This window comes from Physeter macrocephalus, chromosome 18 (genome assembly GCF_002837175.3).
Source record: "Physeter macrocephalus isolate SW-GA chromosome 18, ASM283717v5, whole genome shotgun sequence".
Taxonomy (NCBI): Eukaryota; Metazoa; Chordata; class Mammalia; order Artiodactyla; family Physeteridae; genus Physeter; species Physeter macrocephalus.
The window spans coordinates 104356470-104375903 of record NC_041231.1 but is presented as its reverse complement, the minus strand read 5'-3'; the positions used below and the strand labels follow the sequence as shown (position 1 = coordinate 104375903).

Below are 19434 nucleotides of genomic sequence, written 5' to 3'. Positions count from 1 at the left end.
GAAACCACCTATTTAAGAAGAGGTTAACAAGTTTAACTTTGTTGCATTAATTTTTCTTCAAGAACAATATGGTGTGTTCTTTTTTTATTATCAATGTCTTTATTAAATATCTTCATACAATGATAACTTCCCCCCTTCTTTAAGTCTCCCTGTACTCTTTTCTTCCCAGCACAGGTTGCATTAAGCCTTGTTTTGTAGTGTCCTATGGATGCTGCAGTGACATTCACTCCACTATATGGAAATTGTTCTGTGATTTAATTATTTCTTGAACAAGTATGTGTTCAGTATTTACTCCATGCCAGAAACTTTCTAAGTGTGGTACAAAAACAAACTCTTTAAAACTCATAACATCTCTAAGAGGAAGGCATAATATTTTCCCCATTGTGGAGATGAGGAAACTGAGGAAGAGAGAAGTATCCATCCCAAGGTCATAGTGCAGGTAAGAGGTGAAGCCAGGATTTGAATACTAAGCTGTCCTCCAAGTAGACTATGACTCTGAGTCCAAGGGGTCAGGGCACTGTCTCCCCAGCGTCCAGCACATTGTGCCCGGGAACGTGGCACAGTAAACGCCAACCTCAAGAACGAGAGATGGGGATGGATGTCTGAGCTTTGAGAGTGAGAGAGAAGTCCAAGAAAATGAAGGAGTTATTTTTGGGCTTTGGGTTATTATTGATGGGAAGTCATAAATTTAGGTGGCAAACCATGAATAGGAAGGAGTTCTGCAGCTCGAGACCAGACCATCCTTTTCCTTCCAGCGACTGAATTAACTCTTACCTCAAAACCGGCGGGCATAATCATGAATCCACAACAGGGCAAGGAAATCAAATGGGGAGGCTTGATTTTAATTTTAAATTTATTTATGATTTTAAAAGAAGATTGAGGGTGGAAAGAAGAGCTTTCTTTCCTCTGTTTTTATTCAGATCTGTCACTTTAAAATCCAGTTGTCCAAAGCTAGGGTAAAAAAAAAAAAATTACATCCCCATGGAAACGTCAAAAAACTCTCTCTGTTTGAAAGGCTGACAAAAACAGGAAAACTTAATCATTTGCCTCTTGAGATATTTGTTGTTGGATTTTTTGGTGCTGTTTTTGTTTGTTTTTAAAATTCTTTTGTTAGTTTGAGAGGTGTGGTGAGGTTTTTCTAGATCTGGGGGGGCACGGAGGGTACTATTATACTATGAAAAGGAAAAATGAGCTGACAAACATGTCACTGTTCTAGTGGCCCAACATCTGAACTGTTACTGATAGAAAGCAGAGGTGTGTGTGTGTGTGTGTGTGTGTGCGCGCGCGCGCGCGCTCGTATGTAAGGGTGGAGACTACGCTTCTCCATTGGGTGAGAGCTGAGAGGAGAAGCTAGGTCTAGAGAGCTCATAGAGTTGGAATGGCAGCACCATGGACCTGTTGACGTCCTCTTGATCCTACGAGACCTCTGGCAAACAACCATAGCCACAATAAAACTCACAAGAAAACATGGCGCCATTGGTGATTATGGAATAATACCTCCCTCTGCTTTACCCAGCACCTCTGCCACCAGAACAGACCTTCAACATGCCTTGTAAATGACCACTCTTCCCGGGTGACTTACAGGAGGCAAGTAGTAAAGAAGAGCGGCCTCGTTCATTTTACGATTCCTCCGGTGGGGGGAGTGGGGCAGTTCAAAAAAGAAAATTGTGGGCTGAGAAATGCTGGGACTCACTTATACGCCTGATTTCTGGCGCCCTTGGAAATTACAATTTGCCTCCCCCCTCAGAGAAAGTAAGAATTTATAACAAACCTGTAAAAATGAATGCTGAGCATATTGATTTTAGTATCTGTATAACCTCTTAGGGAGAAGGAGGCTATTCATCACCACGTGGGTAGAAAATTTCCTTCTGCTTATTTACACGCTATTTTAAAGTTAAAGCAAGTCCCATTTCTAAGGTCATTAGGTTCAAGCCCGGCAAAGGGATCAAAGACAATTGTAGAGCTAGGGATGCTATCATATATTCGATCTCTGAAGAGACTGCGGAACAGCTTAAATCAGAGTTTGGTTCTGCTTCTGGTGCTTGGGAAGAAATAATGGCTTGGCCTCTTCAAGAAGGCAAGACGTCTCACATTTTTTAGTGAAGGGAGACATTTTGAATGAGGGATTAGAAATAACTTTTACGTGCCTCCCCTTTATGTAAAAGCTGGGCGTCACTAAAGAAAGAGGCAAGACGTGCTGGGTGGGTGTAATCAGTCTTCGAGGGGGTGCCTTCATCTGTGGAGCAAGTGTGACCCCAGATCAGTGTCATCGTGATATGTCTTTTCCATCTCAAAGTAAATCAGAAGGGGTGGTGACCCCAGCAGGCTGTGTGTGCTATAGGCATATGATTCCCACCCGTGGGAATTGGGAAACACTGGAGTATATTAGGAAACGGCATTTCCAGAGTCTGTGCTTTTTTTCCTGGAAGGGTCCAGAGCCACTGTCTTCCTAAAATGGTTTAATTCAGCCTCTCTAGAGGCCTCTGCCTTTGTACCTGTGAACTCTGGAATGGAACGAGCCCATGAAACCCAGGCAAGCGATTCCTCACAGTTGCGTATATGTTTGTTCCCTGTAAACACGCTGCATTACATTACAGCTCAGGCCAGCTTGGGAAGTTTATTTGATTTGTGTTATTTTTCCAGTTTTGCTGGTTAAGGAATTTTTAGTGTACTTAAATATCTTCAGAAGACAGACTATTATTCATGAAGCAATTCTACAAAGAAAAGTATCTGATATTCTTTACTTAGCATATTTCCTCAAAGGGAGCCTGTGCCCTTGCTGGGATGCTTAATTTCTCTGTCTCTCTCTCTCTTTTTTTTTTTTTTTTTTGCAAAGGAAACTTGTTTGATCTTTTAGCGATCAACCTGGTTTTATTTTTATTTATCTATTTATTTTTAACGGCAGGCTTTCCCAGTGTTGATTAGAACATCATAGAAGCAACTACCCCTTGTTTCTCTCGTTACACAATACAGGATACCCATATGGTTCTGGTTCTGAAAATAAAAGAGCTTACCCTGACCAAATCAGGGTAACCAGGTTTTAGCCCCAGCTTGGTTCCTGATTTTTCTGTGTGACCTTGAAAATTTTATGTAATACCACAGGGTCTGTTTTTCACTCTTGAAATATGAGGCTAATAATCCTCTCCCTGCCTCTTGGAGTGGTGGTTATCAATTCAATCCAGCAAACATTCATGAGTATTAACTCTGGGCCTGGCACCGTGTTAGGCTGAATGAGAAAAGGATCCTGCTTTCTGAAACACAGAATGCAGGAAGATACCTGCTTTGAGCATCATTTGAAGATATAAAAAAAACCCTGCCCACCTAAGGAATTATAAACGACATGAATCGGCAGATGAATTCTGGAACAGACCTTCCAACCCTGCTCCTTCCAGAAACAGCTTTGCACCTTGAATCTGGGGTCATCTATATGCCACTGAAAATAACGTTCACTGTGAGCTCTCTGGGCTTCCTTCTGATTGCAATGTCACACTGAATAATGCTCACTTGGTACAAGAAGTATGAATGAGGCTCTAATGATTTAGACACTTGCAAGAAGGATATATGCCATTTCATTAAATAGAAGGTTAGAATAAATAAGGGCTTAAAAATTTCACATAAGCTTTATGAAAACTTCATAAAAATTCAGTTAACCAACTGTCTGACTGCTGTTGTATGCAAGTACTATTCTAGGGGCTGGAGAAGGTGCAAAGATAATCCGCTGACCCGTCTCTCCCTACTCCCCAACGAGACCAGTGCTCTGCTCCTATTACATGTTCTTGTTGTGTCATGACTTCTTTTGCAATTCTTTTGCAACTGTTATAATTCATGTTTATTAGTAGCTCATTTGTGAAACCTTTGCCGGGTGCTCTTTGAGGACAAAGATTGTCTTTTTCACTACCATATTCGAGTGCCTACTTCAGCATTGATCCTTAATATGTGTGAATGAATAAATAACATAGCTGTACTACCCATGAGTAATTATGCTGTCATGAGCGTTGGGGGAGATATACTATTAATGTTTGTGGATTGATGGATGAATGGCTCGAGCCTGAGGGTGTAAACTCTGGTCTGGGCTCAAGGGTCTCCAAGAGAAAGGGGTGTTACCCCAGGAATACCAGGCCTGGTGCATTACTCCATTCTGTACTGAATGGTCTCAAAGACCATGTATAATTACAAAGCAAATAGTATAAGGACAAATGTTATAATACAATACAAATTGGTCATATGTTTTTACTATTAAAAGCATCCAGATATTGGAAATTTATTGATTTCTTTACACTAAATTTAATAGATTTCTTTGTTTAAAGGAAAATGCAAAAATCACATTGAATGAAAAGTTAGAAATGCCAGATGCGAATTTAGTGTTAGGTGCTAAAAGAGAGAGAAATCTACACACATGTACCCACAACACATGTCCCCCGTGCATCATGTATGACTTTGACTTTTTCCAAGATGGTAAGTTGTGAGATTACATTCACAACTTATCTGTGATGATAAGTGCAGTGAACCTAAAAAGCATTTACTTGGAATTATTAAATCAATGCAGCAAACATTTATTAAACATGAAGTATGTACCAGGCACTGTGCTAGGTGCTAGGATGAAGGCTGGATTTAAGGGAAAATCAGTGATGGGGAATGAGGTGGGAAACAAGTGATTAAGAAGAGCCAAACCCCTTGAAAATGACTGGTGCCCTACCAAAGAGAACAATCAAATACTGACCTGAGTACTGAGCACAGGACGGGACACTGAAATCTTTCAGAGCACACTCTCTGGCACTAATGCTAGACTACCAATCTGGAACAGTTTGAACTTAAACAGGGAAATACAGTCAACCATTCAGAGCTCCCAAGTGGTCAGAAAAATGAGATGACTTCACAATAAACGCCCAGCTCACTCCTGCTGCCTTTGTGGGTACAGTTTTGTCTCCAACACCCAGAGAAGGGTTCCTTCCTGGAACGGATCTGAAGCCTGGTTAGCACAATTAAATTAAAAAGCTAACCAATAATTCTCCGGACATCCACCCCTGCCCTCAGTAACGTGGTACAGCTATTGATCCTCACTAATGATTTAGTGATTAAGGAGGATAAATTGCCTGTGAATGCAAAGCAAGCTGAAGGGCCCCCAGCAACAGAGCTGATCATTCTTCATCAATCAGTGCTGTACTTGCCTGTGTAATTTCAGCCCAGTGTCCTAAGCCACCTTGGACATCACTTCCATGTCAAGAGTGTGGTGTTTTCAGCATCTTGCTCACCTGGCTTTATTTTGACAACTTCTGATTTCCTCTTTTGTTATCTTTTCTCCTTGGGCAATGGCCTCTCTTCTTATCTACTCTCTAGTTGCCAGATCATATCTCTATGAGTCCATTGTTATGAATTAGCACATGCAAGCACAAAACTGGGTGATTGTCAGGCTACAGTGTATTTGGTTGTGTGTGGGGTTCATCATACAGATCCTCTGGTTGGATTATGCTTTGGTTTCTAGGCGGGGAAAACCACAGCATGAGAGAAATGAAGAGATGACCTCTTTCTCTCATTCCATTCACATTCCCTGGGAGATCTCAGTGAGCATTAACATAAAAATGGGAAAAGGTATTAACTTAAAAGCTGGTGCCAGAATTTTTCTGGAGGGAGTAGCTTTGGAAAAGTGTGTAGAAGCATAAATGTGTAGTCTGACTGTTGGAGAAGCCCAAAGAAGGAAATAAAAAGGCTTGCTGAAGTGTTCTGCATGAGAGAATAAGAGAATTTGCTCCTGGGAGAGGATGAGAGAGCAGAGTTTGGAGGACGAGGAAAAACAAAAGGGGAGAGAGAAGAGGCAGTAAAAGCTGGAGAGAGACTGCGATTAGGGTTAGGCAGGAGCCGGTGGGATTTTAAGAAGAGTGAACACAGTCTCCTGAGTTTTGTAATTATTATCTTGTGATTATTATGTAAACCAGTGGTCCTGTGAGTGTGGTCCTTGACCAGCAGCATGGGTATCCCCTGGAAACTGGTTAGAAATACAAGTTCTCAGGCCCCACCCCGACCTCATCAATAGGAGAATGCTGCACAGAAACCTGTGTTTTAACAAGCCCTCCACGTGATTCTGATGTGGTCTGAGCTGGAGAACCACAGCACAGTTGGGGTCTGTGTACCCGCAAGTTCCTCATCTGCGGATTCAACCAACCGCAGATTGTGTACTATGTTTACCATCGCTGTTGGCTGAATCCACGGCACACAAGGAATATGAAGGGCAAATACAGGACTTGAGCATCCGTGGATTTTGGGTACCTGTGGCTGTCCCCGAACCAATCCCCAGGGATTCCGAGAGACGACCGTAAATCTTTCCTCCTCTCACCGCCCCACACCAAGTGGCAATTAATGTCTAGACATTCATAGGTGTTTTGTGTAACTGTTTTATGATGTTTCTGAGGCAACACAGGTGTCAGCACTGGGAGATATGGGATTCCTACACGTAGAGATGACCACAACAATATCCCCAAGAAATTTGCAGAAATGTTTGGACTTTCACAGGCCGAGGAATTAAGGGGTTGTGGCAGTTTTCCCTGGGTTCTGGGGACCGGGGCAGACCCCGGTCTGCTTCCCACCTCGCAACTCTCACGTCTCCTCCAACAAGCCCCCAATACCCCCTCCTTGCTTCCTGTTCTCTACAGATGATTTTGCTTTACACTTTACTGAGAAAAACAGAATCACAGGAGGGGACAACCTCATCCTCCTTCCGCTGAGTCTACCAACCTACACCTTCACCGTATCCTACTTTGCTCCTGTCACAGTGGGGGATGGATAGTCCCACCTATCAAGGGCTCTTGACCTGTTCCCTAGATCCCACCCACTCAAGGATTTCTCTAAGTCAGTGACTCTCAACCGCGTCTTCAAGAATCATCTACAGAGCTTTTTATAAGCCCTGAATCCCAAGCTGCAGTCCGGACCAATCAGAATGTTTGGGTGGGGAGACCGCGGAGTCAGTGGCCAAGCCCCCAGGGGATTCCAGGGTGCAGCCAAGGCTGTGAACCACCACCCTCCCTCGGGGCCGTAAACTCTTTCTCCTGGTTGGTCTCCGTCACCAGAAAATTATGTCCACTCTGTCCTGTCTTTAAAAATTCTCCTTTGACCTTCGTATCACCATCTCTGTTTCACAGAAAGTCTTCTTGAAGGAGATGGTAATACCTGTGCCTCCGCTTTCACACCTCCCATTACATTGTAGCCCGTGCTCATCTCTCTGGTTTCTGTCCCCATCACACTAGTAAAACAATCTTTCAAATTTTCCCAATGACTTCTGTATTTTCACAGTGTATGGCCACTTTCTTTTCTTATCCTGCTCAACTAATAAGCAGCATTCCAAAGAGCTAGAGCCTGTCTCCTTGAATCAATTGATATTCTGACTCTGTGACACCATGTTCTTCTGATTACTTTTTACCCCACTGGCTACTCTTTGTCAGTCTCCCTGTCCTTTGTTTAGACTCTAATTGTTGATTATACCAAATCCATCCTTGTTCTTCCTTTAACCTTGCTGCTAGCTCCTGCTGGTGATCGTATTTATATCTCTAGCTCAGCTGTGTCTCCTTTGAGCTCTAGACTCACCTATTCAAGTGCCTACTAGAACTCTCTGGTTTTATTCTCACCGTCCGCTGATCAGCAATGCATAGGAGCAATGCACCTCTGCTCCTTATCTGTAATGCAGCATCTAGCGCCAGCACCATGTCATCTCTAGCTCTATGTCACTCTTTCGGAGCAGAGGTACCTGGAAGCTGCTCGCCATGGCTACAGTGGAAGACCAAGGCAGTGATCAGGTAGTCGAAGGTTATTAGACCTTCCACCGCCTGAATGGTCCTCCTGTAAAGTCAGTATGTCAGGCAACGTGACTAACCCTTTTCACCTCTAGAACAGAGGCCACATAAATGCAAATGCATGTAGACATGTGTCCCATCTTACACGGATGATGTAATCCAGAAAAGCTGTTAATAAACCAAAGTTTGGGCAGATCATATCATTCTTTAAATACCTTAGGGTGTCGGATAGTTATATGAAGTTGTACGATTTTCTTTTTGTAATGCAAATAAAATCAATAACAAATTCTTGGTTTACCTATTTTACAAGTATGGCTTTTTAAAATACAATTTTCTTATATTAGGCCACCACCTACGTATTCCACCATCTCAGCCTCCTTTGCTGATTCCTACTCTGTTAGACCCCTAAATGCTAGGGTTCTTTAGGGCTTGATAGGACATCTTCTTTCCTTCTTTATCTATATGTTCTCCAAAGGTGCAGATAAGTCCCAAATTCACATCTCTGATTCTCATCTTACATATCAGGACATCTCCGGTCATTTCTGGTTGAGTATCTATAGTTATCTCCAAGTAAACGTTTTCAAAATCTTAGTTTGTCTCTACCCCCTCACTCCCCTCAGTCTTCTCCATCATCCACTCATTTGCAGTTGTATCTGGTTGGCAAGGTTACTATAAACAGATCCCTGTACCTTTGAACTGCACATGGCGCACTTAGCATCTCCTGTCACCATCAACCTTGAACGTTTGTCTCATAGATAAGGATTATTGGGTATAGGATGATGGAGGTGGTGAGCGGGGAGTATAGGATTAGCTCAGTGCCATCTATTGGAGTAGACAGTTCAAAGAAGAGGTCAGTAGGATCCAGGTTTACGTTATACAGGAGTAGAAAACATTGTTGTTCACTTATTATCTATATGTAAGTTCGGATCAAGCCTGATTTAAGTGCAACTCTCACGTTCAAAATCAGCACTAATATAGACCCATTTTGGAAGATATTGGAGAGCAATGCATATGGAATAAGATGACGTGAGAAGTCTTTGGTCCCATCAGCTTTTATATGTTTCATTACCTTATTTCTTAAGATCTAAAAGTGGACTCTCTTCCCTCAATTTTGCTGCAATATTTGCATCTGCCTCTGGAACTTAAAATCAGCCTCCTGCCAAGTATGGAAGCAGAGGGCAGATAAGGAAGAGCAGAGACGGGGAGAGGGAAAAATACTTTGTGTGACTGAGTTTTTAAATTGGATTGGTAGAGAAATCCTTGGACTTGACTGAGTTTATTTGACTATAACCAGATTAAGCTTCTGCAGCAGCCAGAAGGGAAGACTCAAAATAGCAGTAGAGATTAAGTTGTATTATATTAAAAATAAAGTTACATGTTTGCATATCCAGAGGCACTGTTTATGAAGTTTGCACGCACTATGCATATAAACAAATTTGCAGAATCTGTTAGACATTCACGCTTTCTCTTCTTGAATTAAGGAGACAGAGAAATTAGTTCCACTATAGACAGGGTCAACTTTATTCTATTTTTCTGAAGCCAGATTATGGACCTCAATAGTTTTTTTAAAAAAATTGAAGTATAGTTGCTGTACAATATAAGTTACAGCTGTACATATATAATAGAGTGATTCACAATTTTTAAAGGTTATACTCCATTTAGAGTTATTATAGTTATTATAAAATATTGGCTATGTTCCTCATGTTGTACAATATATCCTTGCAGCTTATTTTATACCTAATTGTTTGTACCTCTTAAGAGGGAGGGGCTATATAGCCCCTCCCTCTTCCTTCTTCCCACCGGTAACCATTAGTTTGTTCTCTGGGAGTCTGCTTCATTTTGTTATATTCACTAGTTTGCATTTCTTAGATTCCACATATAAGCGGTATCATATGGTATTTGTCTTTCTCTGTCTGATTTCATTTAGCATAATGCCTTCCAAGTCCATCCACGTTGCTGCAAGTGGCAAAATTTTGTTCTTTGTTATGGCTGAGACTATATATATAGATATATATATATAGATATATATACATCACATCTTCTGGATCTTAATAGTTTTGAAAGTCAAGTTAAAGAAACCCTTTTTGTTTACAGAGCAATAACATACACAGAGGTGATACCGTCAACATATAGCTCCACAGTTAACTAATTGTGCAGCTTTAGGCAATCTTCAATTGTTTCCTGCAGTAAATCTACAGCAGCATTAACTTCAGGTTATGTCCTCATATACAACGAGGACAAATTTTGTATCTTTTTCTATCTTTAAAACATGGAAAGTGTATGTAGGAAAGGGACGTGTCTTCTAGAATAATTTTGCTATCATCCAAAAAGAGACACATTAGAAATAGAGGAACTATTTCTGTAATGAGAAAATAAGTCCCTGGTCCTTACCTTCACACCAAGGATTGAAGAGAATGTACGTGTCTGTTTCTGGGTTTCGGCTGGTGCGGATTACACCATAGGGGGTCCAGACAGCAACATACATGCGGAACTTCCCCACAATGCAGTCTGGAGAAGACTGGACGGACAGCCGGACAGACCTGTCCTCTCTCATGATAACTTTGGCTCCCCACTTGCCACTCTGCAGCTCGGAGACCACAGGGACTGCGATGTAGGTTCCCTTGTTCTCCTGAGGGTAGCGACCTATGAGAAGAAAGAAGAAGTATAGTGTTAAGGAGATTTCACAAACCATTTTTGTTCTCACTCTGTCACCTTTATAGCTAAAGGTGGGAAATAATTCATTAGACTTGAAATCCTGAAACTTGGGTTGGAATTTCACTTTGCCACCAACTTGCTGCCTGATGGTGGTCAATTTTCGTAACTCCTTTGAAGGTCAGATTTGTCCTGTCTAGGTTTTAAAAAAAGAATAACAGTGCTTACAGAGGTTTTTGTTGGTTGATCAATGAATTCAAATAAGATGTGGAAATACTAACCTTGGATGCAGAAACAAAAACAGCTTATAGGGTAATGTGAAGTCATCAGTACCTGAAATTCTGCCCTCTAAAAATGTAGAATCGCTTTTTTAGGGGTGTAAGGCAAATGTTTTTGTATCTGAATACAATTTTATTATTTGTTATACTACCTATAATAGAGCTACATTTATAAGTTGTACATATGTCATTATTTTCGTATTTAACTGAAACGTATTTATTGCCAACGTCATTAGGAATTTAGGCTTATGTCATGGGCAAGAATTCAGGCTCCAGAGGCAAATTATCTAGGTTTGAATCTTGGCTATGCTACTTTCTTACCTTTGTAACCTCTGGCAAATTACTTGACCTTTATAGATCTCTATTTTCCTCTCTTTTTCTCTATCAATAAATGAGAATAATAATAGTACACAGCTGTTATAAAGCAGAAACTAACACACCATTGTAACTCAATTATACTCCAATAAAGATGTTAAAAAAAATACTACACTGTGATGAAATAAAATAATACACGTAAGATGCTTTGCACATAATTTCTCATGCATAACAAATTTTTAGCTATTATTTCAACAGGAAATTAAACAGCAGGGTATTTTACCATATGTCCAGGCTCATCATACTTTATGTATAAGCTATCGCAGGGTAAATCTTATTTCTCTTTATTGCTGCCATTTTGGGCCAAATTCTTATTTCATGATGTTGACCTCAAAACTAAATTTTACCACTGGGTTCCTGGAAAATCAAAGTCTTCACTGCGAAAGTCAAACCTCACAGCATTCTTTAACTCTTTGGCTTACAGTTCTATTTATAGTTTGGTTTACAGAATAGTAAAATAGATAGATATTTTAAACTGGAGCAAATCTTTCATTTACGAACGTTTCCCAAATGTATTAGACATTCAGTTCTTCTTGACTTGAAGAAAATTACAAATCAGACTAATACATCGAAATTATTTTGATCGTAAGCAGAAGAAACTTTAAAACTTACTCACTTCAATTGCTTAACATAAACCATGTAGAGGATTCTACATTAAAACAAATAAAAACAATGATTCTTTTTGGCCTCTCCAGCTACTGAGGTCTTTAAAAGATTCTTTGGTAGGCATATTGTTGAAGATAGAGCATTCTAAGGAGGTAGTTACATAAGCTGCCACTGTGTAATTCTGTGAGATACTTAATCTTAATGAAAATAAATGTGTACAACGCAAGCCAGGGAGAAAGATTAGAATCCCAGTGCTTTGCTATTGTTAGGGGTGTCAGTTTATCAACACTCAGAATGAATATTATCATAAATCCAATAAAGCCTTGAAAATGTTTTTCTGCCAAGGTATGACAGTGTGTCTAGGTGGTGTTCTTGGGAATACATGGGGCTTAGCTTCCCGGAAGCCCGGACATAATTCCACCCGCAAGAACTGTTTGTTCCAAAGGCACCGCCGTCCCCATACTTCCTGTATATGCTCCTCTCTGTACACGTTCAAACTGGGGGACGAGTTTACCCTTTCCTCCGGAGGCATCCTTGCTCTCTGGAGCCTCCATCAGTGCCGAAGTGTAGACATCAAAAGCAATCTTGCCAGCTAAAGGGGACCATAATTCATTTACTACAGTGACCCCTGGCAGCTGTTGCCACTAAATACTGACTTGGATTTAGAATCCACAGTATTAAATATGACACAAGTTTGGTAAAAATAAACTTTTGGAGATAAAATCTATGTGATAATGACAGCCTTATTAGATTTAAAGAAAAAGGATGAAAGGAATTTTAAAATGAACTACATAAGCAGGCTCCTTCAGGAATACCAAAGAATTAGGAGAGTGTATCCAAAGCTATGTGCTATGAGCCTCACCTTCACCTTTGTACTAACATCCACTATTGTCAGGAGTATCGAAATAACCAAGACAATTGCTAGTTTCCATTATTACATTTCATGCTATGATTTCAAAGACGTATTAAATTTGATGTGTCAAATTCAAGCTATACAAAAAAAAAGTAAAGAAAAAGGAGAACCATGTTTTTTTCATGCTGGCTTTGAACCCAGTCACAACTTAATCTAAAGGTTAGTTTGTTTGAACCTTTTTCCTTCCTGGAACAATATTGCCTACTGTGTGCTGGGCATTATTCTAAGTGCTAAAGACACAACAGCAAACCAAACAGACTCCTGTGCTCATAGAGCTTATAGTCTGTGGAAAAAGCCAAGCCCGTGCTATTTATGATATGCATGTTATTGTTTTACTCCTTATAACAAACTGTGAGAGGGAGATCATTATCAGCATCGTAATTTGACAAATCAGGAAACTAAGACACAAGATCATTAAGCAATTTGTCCAGGGTGATCAACTAGTTACCAGTGGGTTGAGATTTGAACCAGTCAGTCTGGCTTAAGAGCCTGGGAGTTTAACTTCTAAGCTCTACGGCAGGTGTATGTGCAGACAATGCTTTGGTGTTGGTGAGAATTGTGATGAAATTCTGACTCTGCAATTAACTCTTGGTGCTACCTAGGACACATTTCTTAATTGTCTGAAGTTCCATTTCCTTGTCTCTTTGCAGTCCTGGAAATGGGAAGAAAATAGGTTTTGTAAGAGAATGAAAGCTTTATGCCCGGCACGCAGTAGAGGTTGACTCATGAGACATTTATTGTTTGTGTTTTAAACATAACAACTACTGGAAAGGAAAGCTAGAAGGAAGAAGGGGTGATTCCCCCCACCCCACTGCCTTCTCTGGTTCTAAACCTGAAGAAAGTGGGTGTCCCAGGGAAAGCAGGTTACTTTTCTTGAGGGAAGTATTGTGGCCAAGGAGAAAGCAATACAGTTGGCTCTGACACTTACTGTGTGATCCCGGCAAAGTACTCACGCTCTCTCAACTAAAACTTCACGTATTCTGTAAAATGGGGATAATTTGGTCATAGGTTGGGATGGGGAGGACAGCTTAATAAATGGTAGTCATGGTTATAGTTATTTCCCCCTTTTCTCAGGCTTTCTGATTCCCCTAATTCATCCTTTCTCTGTTCCGGGAGCGGGAAGACAGGATGGGTTCACTAATAGCCAACCTAGAGAACCCAAATCTACTCACAAAGGCCAGTTTATTCAAGATTCAAATATACTGAGCTGACTAATCTTCCCATCTAGAAAACTTGCACAGCCTCTGCTCCCCCCATCTACTGCCCCCCGCAAAGTGATGGCATTCGGCATTAACCAAAAAACCTTAATAATTCCAGAATTATCATAGAAGAATTATCTAGAACCCGAACGCTTCACTAAAAAAATCTGGTTTTCTGAATCACTATGGGCCCTGTCATCTCCATTCATGACTTATGTAGGAGGTGGCAAACGTTATGGTCCATGGGCCAGATGTAGCTTGTTGCATGTTTGTGTAAATAAAGTTGTATTGGAACACACTCACTCACTTGTGTATTACTGTGCTACAATCGCAGAGTTGAGTAGCCGTGACAGAGGCGATAGGGTCCGCAATGCCTAAAAGATTCACTATCTGGCCCTTACAGTAAAAGTTTGCCAACCTCTGCCTTAGAGAGTTTTATATTTTATTTCTTTAAGGGGTAATTTATTATAGACACTCAGTGTCTAAGACTTGGGCCTAAGAAGAAAATACCATCACCTAGTTTTTTCTTCAAAGAGAAAGATGTTACTAAGCTAATAACAAACATCTTCACTGCTATGGGGTCACTGTTTAGTTTCCTTAAAACCCCCTAGTTAAATTCCACACAGTCTCAGAGGGTATTGAAGACCTAGGAAATGGGTTGTAACTTTTTATTGATTTGACTAGACACAGCTAAAACGTTCAAGTTTATTACTGTAAAAGTTGCTTAGCGTCGCCAAGGCAGTTCACAGAGAGATGGAAATAAAGCACAACTGGAATGGAGGTTTATTTCCCCGGGTCCCTGTGAGGGAATGTTTACAGATGGGAAACTGGGGTCCTGTGAGGTTATCACATGCAAGACGTCCGTATAAGTGGGCAGAGGCAGACACGGGGCATGGACTGAAATCTCTGCGCTGGAGAGCCCGTTCTCCTTTCCCTGCACCATGCTGCCTCTGTGGGGACGGTGGGAGGATGCTGGAGGGATTGCTTACCAAGAGGAGGAAGCCCAGAGAAGACTAAAGCTGCAAGATTTGACGGGATAGGAGGAAGAAGGACAGTTAGGACCGCAGTGGTGGATACGACCCGCGTGAGGGCGGAAGTGTGAATCCTAGGGCTTCATCACCGCTGGTAAAGCAAGAAGACCTGGCAGACAGGGGCTTCCAAAGAGCGTCTCTGGGCTGCAGGGGACATGGGTTGGGAAGGTTTTTAAGGTGATGTCAGTGACAAAAGGGAGAAGAGAGAAGGATAAGGACACCACTCATTCGGTCAGGCTGTGTGGCACAAGACCAGCCTAGGGAGGCAAATCAGGAACATTCCAAAGGGATAAAAAAGAACCCAGATTCGCAGGTCTTTTCATATGCACCGTATGGAAAAGCTGATTATTAACGTGAGACCTGATGTGTCAATAAGCTGATTATTAATGTGAGACCTGATGTGTCAATAGTACTTCAGGGTCTTGTCAGCTGCTCCGTTACACCATGTTTAATTCTGAATGTAATGATTTCAGTGACAGCTCCGGGGAAGAATTTTCCAGGATCGAACTGTCAGTGAGGAAGCTGTGACAGAGCAGTATTTCATTACGCTAAATAGCCCTCTCCCCTCGGCAGGCAGCACGGTTAAGAGACCACAATCAGCCTACACTCCGGAACACCCATCCATCAACATCCAGGATGGCCCAACAGCTACCCTTGGCCAAATCTGGATGTGAACTTCGGCCCTCTGAAGGTGACCACCATGCACGTGTTTGCTGAAAGTGAATAATGAATGCCTGCATAGACGTTTGTTTTGCTTTTTTCCAAAATTGTGCAACTTTCGTGTTAAAAAAATCTGAGCAAGAAAAATAGAAGCAGGAAATATAATATCCCAGAAAGGATTCTCATTTTGTTTTTAATAATGTAGTCTTTGAAATTGGACTACTTACTAACCTTGAAAAAATATAATTACCAATTGCATTCTTTCACACTTAACTAAAATGGGTGTCATTTTCCCAAGTGATCTAGAAATTAACATATGCTCTTAGTTCAAATGTTTGTTTTCATCTGTAAATCATTTTTGAGGCCACACTAATACTACTTGTAAGGGAAAATTCTCTTGGACCGTACGCCTATATTCAAATGCACCCAGGCCTTCTTTATTCTGGCTCTCTCTTTGTATATAATATATACGTGTGAATACAGAGAGATGCACCTGCCTTAACATCCCACTGCTTGTAACTGGGAGGAAGAGGATGAAAATACTTAATTCCTTTACAATTTTATTCTTCACCGACCTTGGCTCAATGGGCCTGAGCTTTTTGCATGGCTTCTTCATATTCGTGTCATTTACATGGTGGGCAAGAGATATCCACCTCCAGCTCAGACTCAGCCCTACGTGACCTTGGGGGAAATTTGCTCTCAGTCATTCATTTTACAGACCTGGGAACCCACTGCATGCAAAGCCCTGCATAGGTAGCACCCCGCAGAGGAATGTGCTGCATTAAAAAAATTAATGTTTTAGTAAGTGGATGGCTTGGAATATTTTTACCTTAAAAACATAATGTCCTATGTGGTGATTAGGGTCCCAGGTAGACCAGGAAGGCCACTAATTAGCCTACAGTGTGGTCAGCATAGTTGAATAGGGTTGCTAATAGAATCATTCTGACTTCACCTTGCTTATACCTAGAACCTGGGAGGACATAGGATGCAGGAGGAGGATGTACCTGTAATTGAAGAAGGCACGCCTGTCAGTCACTTTTCCCTGGTGCTCTGAAATGGGGAAGCGTGAACCTCAGGACACCCCTACTTCTCATCTCTTGGGGGGGGGCACATCATCCGTAACTCAAGTGGCCATAGTCTGTGTTCCACCTACTCTATACTTAATGATAATACTTTTGGTCATGAGAGTCTTAATTAATCACCAGGAAACCCCAGGCAAAACTTTTCCTCCTTAGTAACTTAGATATCTATTTTTCTTATTAACAGAACTGAAGGTATTGTTTTATCGCTTTATAGCCCCATAGAATACCACAATGCCTTACAGGTGCCAATAAATGTCAGTGGACTGAACTGAGACTTTTGCGGATGCCAAGTCCCATTAAGAACATCACACAGACTTTAGAAGCCCTGGAATGAGAGCCTGTGGTAACCAGTTGTCAATTTCAAGCACCCTTCACAAGAGACACAAATTTCTGGTTCTAAACTTTTTCCTTCAAGGGGTACTTTTCATTCATATATAAATACATTTCAAGCTGAGCTCTGACTCCACCTAACTGCAGACTTTCTTTAATAGTGAATTCTTATACGAGGATTGTCTCTAAGGAACTCATGAATATATCATGTCTCCAGCTGGGAAGGTAAATTTCATGATGTTAATTCATTTTTCCATTTGATTCATTTGTTTTTCCCAAGACACACCTTTCGTGTTCAAAATAATCAATCTGTTTCCAAATGGGCCCTGGAAGTATTACCGTGACAGCATGATGCATGTGGCAGGACTGGAAGTGTGACTACAGCAGCTTTGTAAAGGGAAGCAAACCTTGTTTTAACCGCCTTAGAATGGAATGGGAGTGCACAGGGACCAGGATGGGATAAGTCTCTGAAAAACTTTAGGAACACCAGGTTACCAGCTACAAAAACAAAACACCACCACCAAAAAAGAAACTATCACAAAAGGCACAAAAACCTTGGATGGTAACAACTAAGAGGAAAGCAACATAAATGTTCAAAAGCGAATCATTTCATTACGGAACTCAGGAACCTACGCTTTCTATCTAATACCTTGCCAGTGGGATGTATATATAAAGTTTACTTACCTATATTTATTTATTTGGATGTTTTCTAAAGGAAGAAAACTTCCTGCCAATGTTTATTCTAGCAAACCAGAGAAGGAAGGGAAAGCTTCTTGAGGACAGGGACTGACTTTTGTTTAACTTTGTACATCCGGTGCCTTGCATCATCTTGGGACATAGGAGGCTCAATAAGTATTTGGTAATTTGATGATAGCTATATTCTTTAAGGTGTCTTGTCTACCTTATTTCACTTTCAACACTTCCTAAGTCTCTTAAAATATTTTTTGGAGTAAGGTGTAATTCTGTGAGATATATTTGAAACCAGCACTGTGCAGGGCTCTTTGAGCACAGAGAGGAAGCAAAGGACATGGGATAAAATTCAGAGGACACGTCAACAACATGGAGATAAGATCATTTCTTCCTTTGGCGAAATAAGACCTTAGGGCTCCTTCAGCAAAACTGACCACATTTTGAACATGCCTCCAGCATGCCGAAACACAAATCATCACAGCTGGTTGGTGCAGTGGAAACCCAGAGAAGGAAGCAGCTAAAGGTGCTACAAAGTGAGAGAGGATCCCTCTGAGAAGGTGGCTTCGGGATATAATCTTAAAAGTGGCCAAGGCAGGAAGGAGCTTTCCTAGCGGAGGGAAGAAGGAAAGCACGGATCGTGCGGGAACCACGAGCTGCCTGCGGTAGGAGAAGCAGCTGAGCAGGGTGGGGACCAAAGGGACCTTTGACACTGTGCAAAGGCATCTAGGCTGTGTCCTAGGAAGGACTGGAGAGGGGCCAGGAGAAGCTTTACTTGGCCTGATGAGATTTGTGCTTCAGGAAGATCACTCTGGCTGCAGGAAGGAGAATGGTTTGGTAGGGGACAGGGGTGGAGGACAACCAGTCAGAGGTTGCTGAAGTCCTCGTGTGTGGCATGACGTCGTCCCTAGAGCGATACTGGCTGGCTCTGGAGGGCAGATGAGTGCATGGATGCACAAGAAATACAGGCTTGGTCAGGGATGAGATGCTTGTTCTCAGTGAGGAGGGTGGAGCCAAAGGTGACCCCAGGTGTTTTTCATTCTTCACCAAAGAGCTTTGGAGAGCTCACTAGGTGCTAGACACTGTAGATACTGGGCCACAGCCGCAAGAAAAACAGTCATCCCCTCGAACCCTGAGACTCATGACCAAGCTGCAAGTCTAGTCGAGCCTGCTGCTTTGTAAGGCATCTGCTCCAAAAGCAGGGCCTGGTGTGATTAACTGCCACACTGATTTACTCAAGGAAGCTAGTTTTCTGGGAATTCCCTTAACCCCATGTGTGTGTTGACTCTGGAGAGAAGACAGAATATTTTTAGTCTTTAAGGAAAAATAATCAACATAAAATCTCTACGACTTAGATGAAGTTGGTTATAGAACGTAACATTGCACTGAAGACTTGTTCGTATGGCTGATCCAATTCCCAAGGGACAGGAGAAACAGAAGTCGGAGAAGGTGGATTTGAGGTCCAGGCTGTCCACTGGGAAATAATAACTACGGTTTGTGCTTATTTACTGAGCCTGTCGACGGCCTGGCTGCTCTCAGACCCAAGGCCCACACCTCCCAAGACCCTCTTCTTGGTTCCCAGGAAGCCCCCTTCCCAGGCTCCATTGCCCTCTGGGTTGCCCTCTGAGTAGGTTTGGCCAGTGAGGGGCTCTGGAGGCAGATGGGGAGATGCTGCATTGGGTGTCCCCGTCTCTCTCTGCTTCTTGGGGGGCTGAGTCTCCTCCATGGCTCCCAGCTCTCAGGAGTGGCTGCTTGGTTCTCATAAGACCTCCCCCTCCTCCACGTGCCCCAGGTCCACAGTTTTCCGCCGATACTAACTCCTGAGTTGCCTCCCTGTGCC

At 41.9% G+C, this 19434-nt stretch overlaps 1 protein-coding gene across 1 annotated transcript in view; it reads right to left on the bottom strand.

Moving 5' to 3' along the window:
* The window catches only part of F13A1 (coagulation factor XIII A chain), a 150901-nt gene that overhangs the window by 97050 nt on the left and 34417 nt on the right, over nucleotides 1–19434 (bottom strand). Inside the window, exon 4 of the mRNA XM_007125187.3 lies at nucleotides 10173–10424. Coding sequence (XP_007125249.1) covers nucleotides 10173–10424 — 252 coding nt within the window. The remainder of the gene's footprint in view (nucleotides 1–10172; nucleotides 10425–19434) is intronic.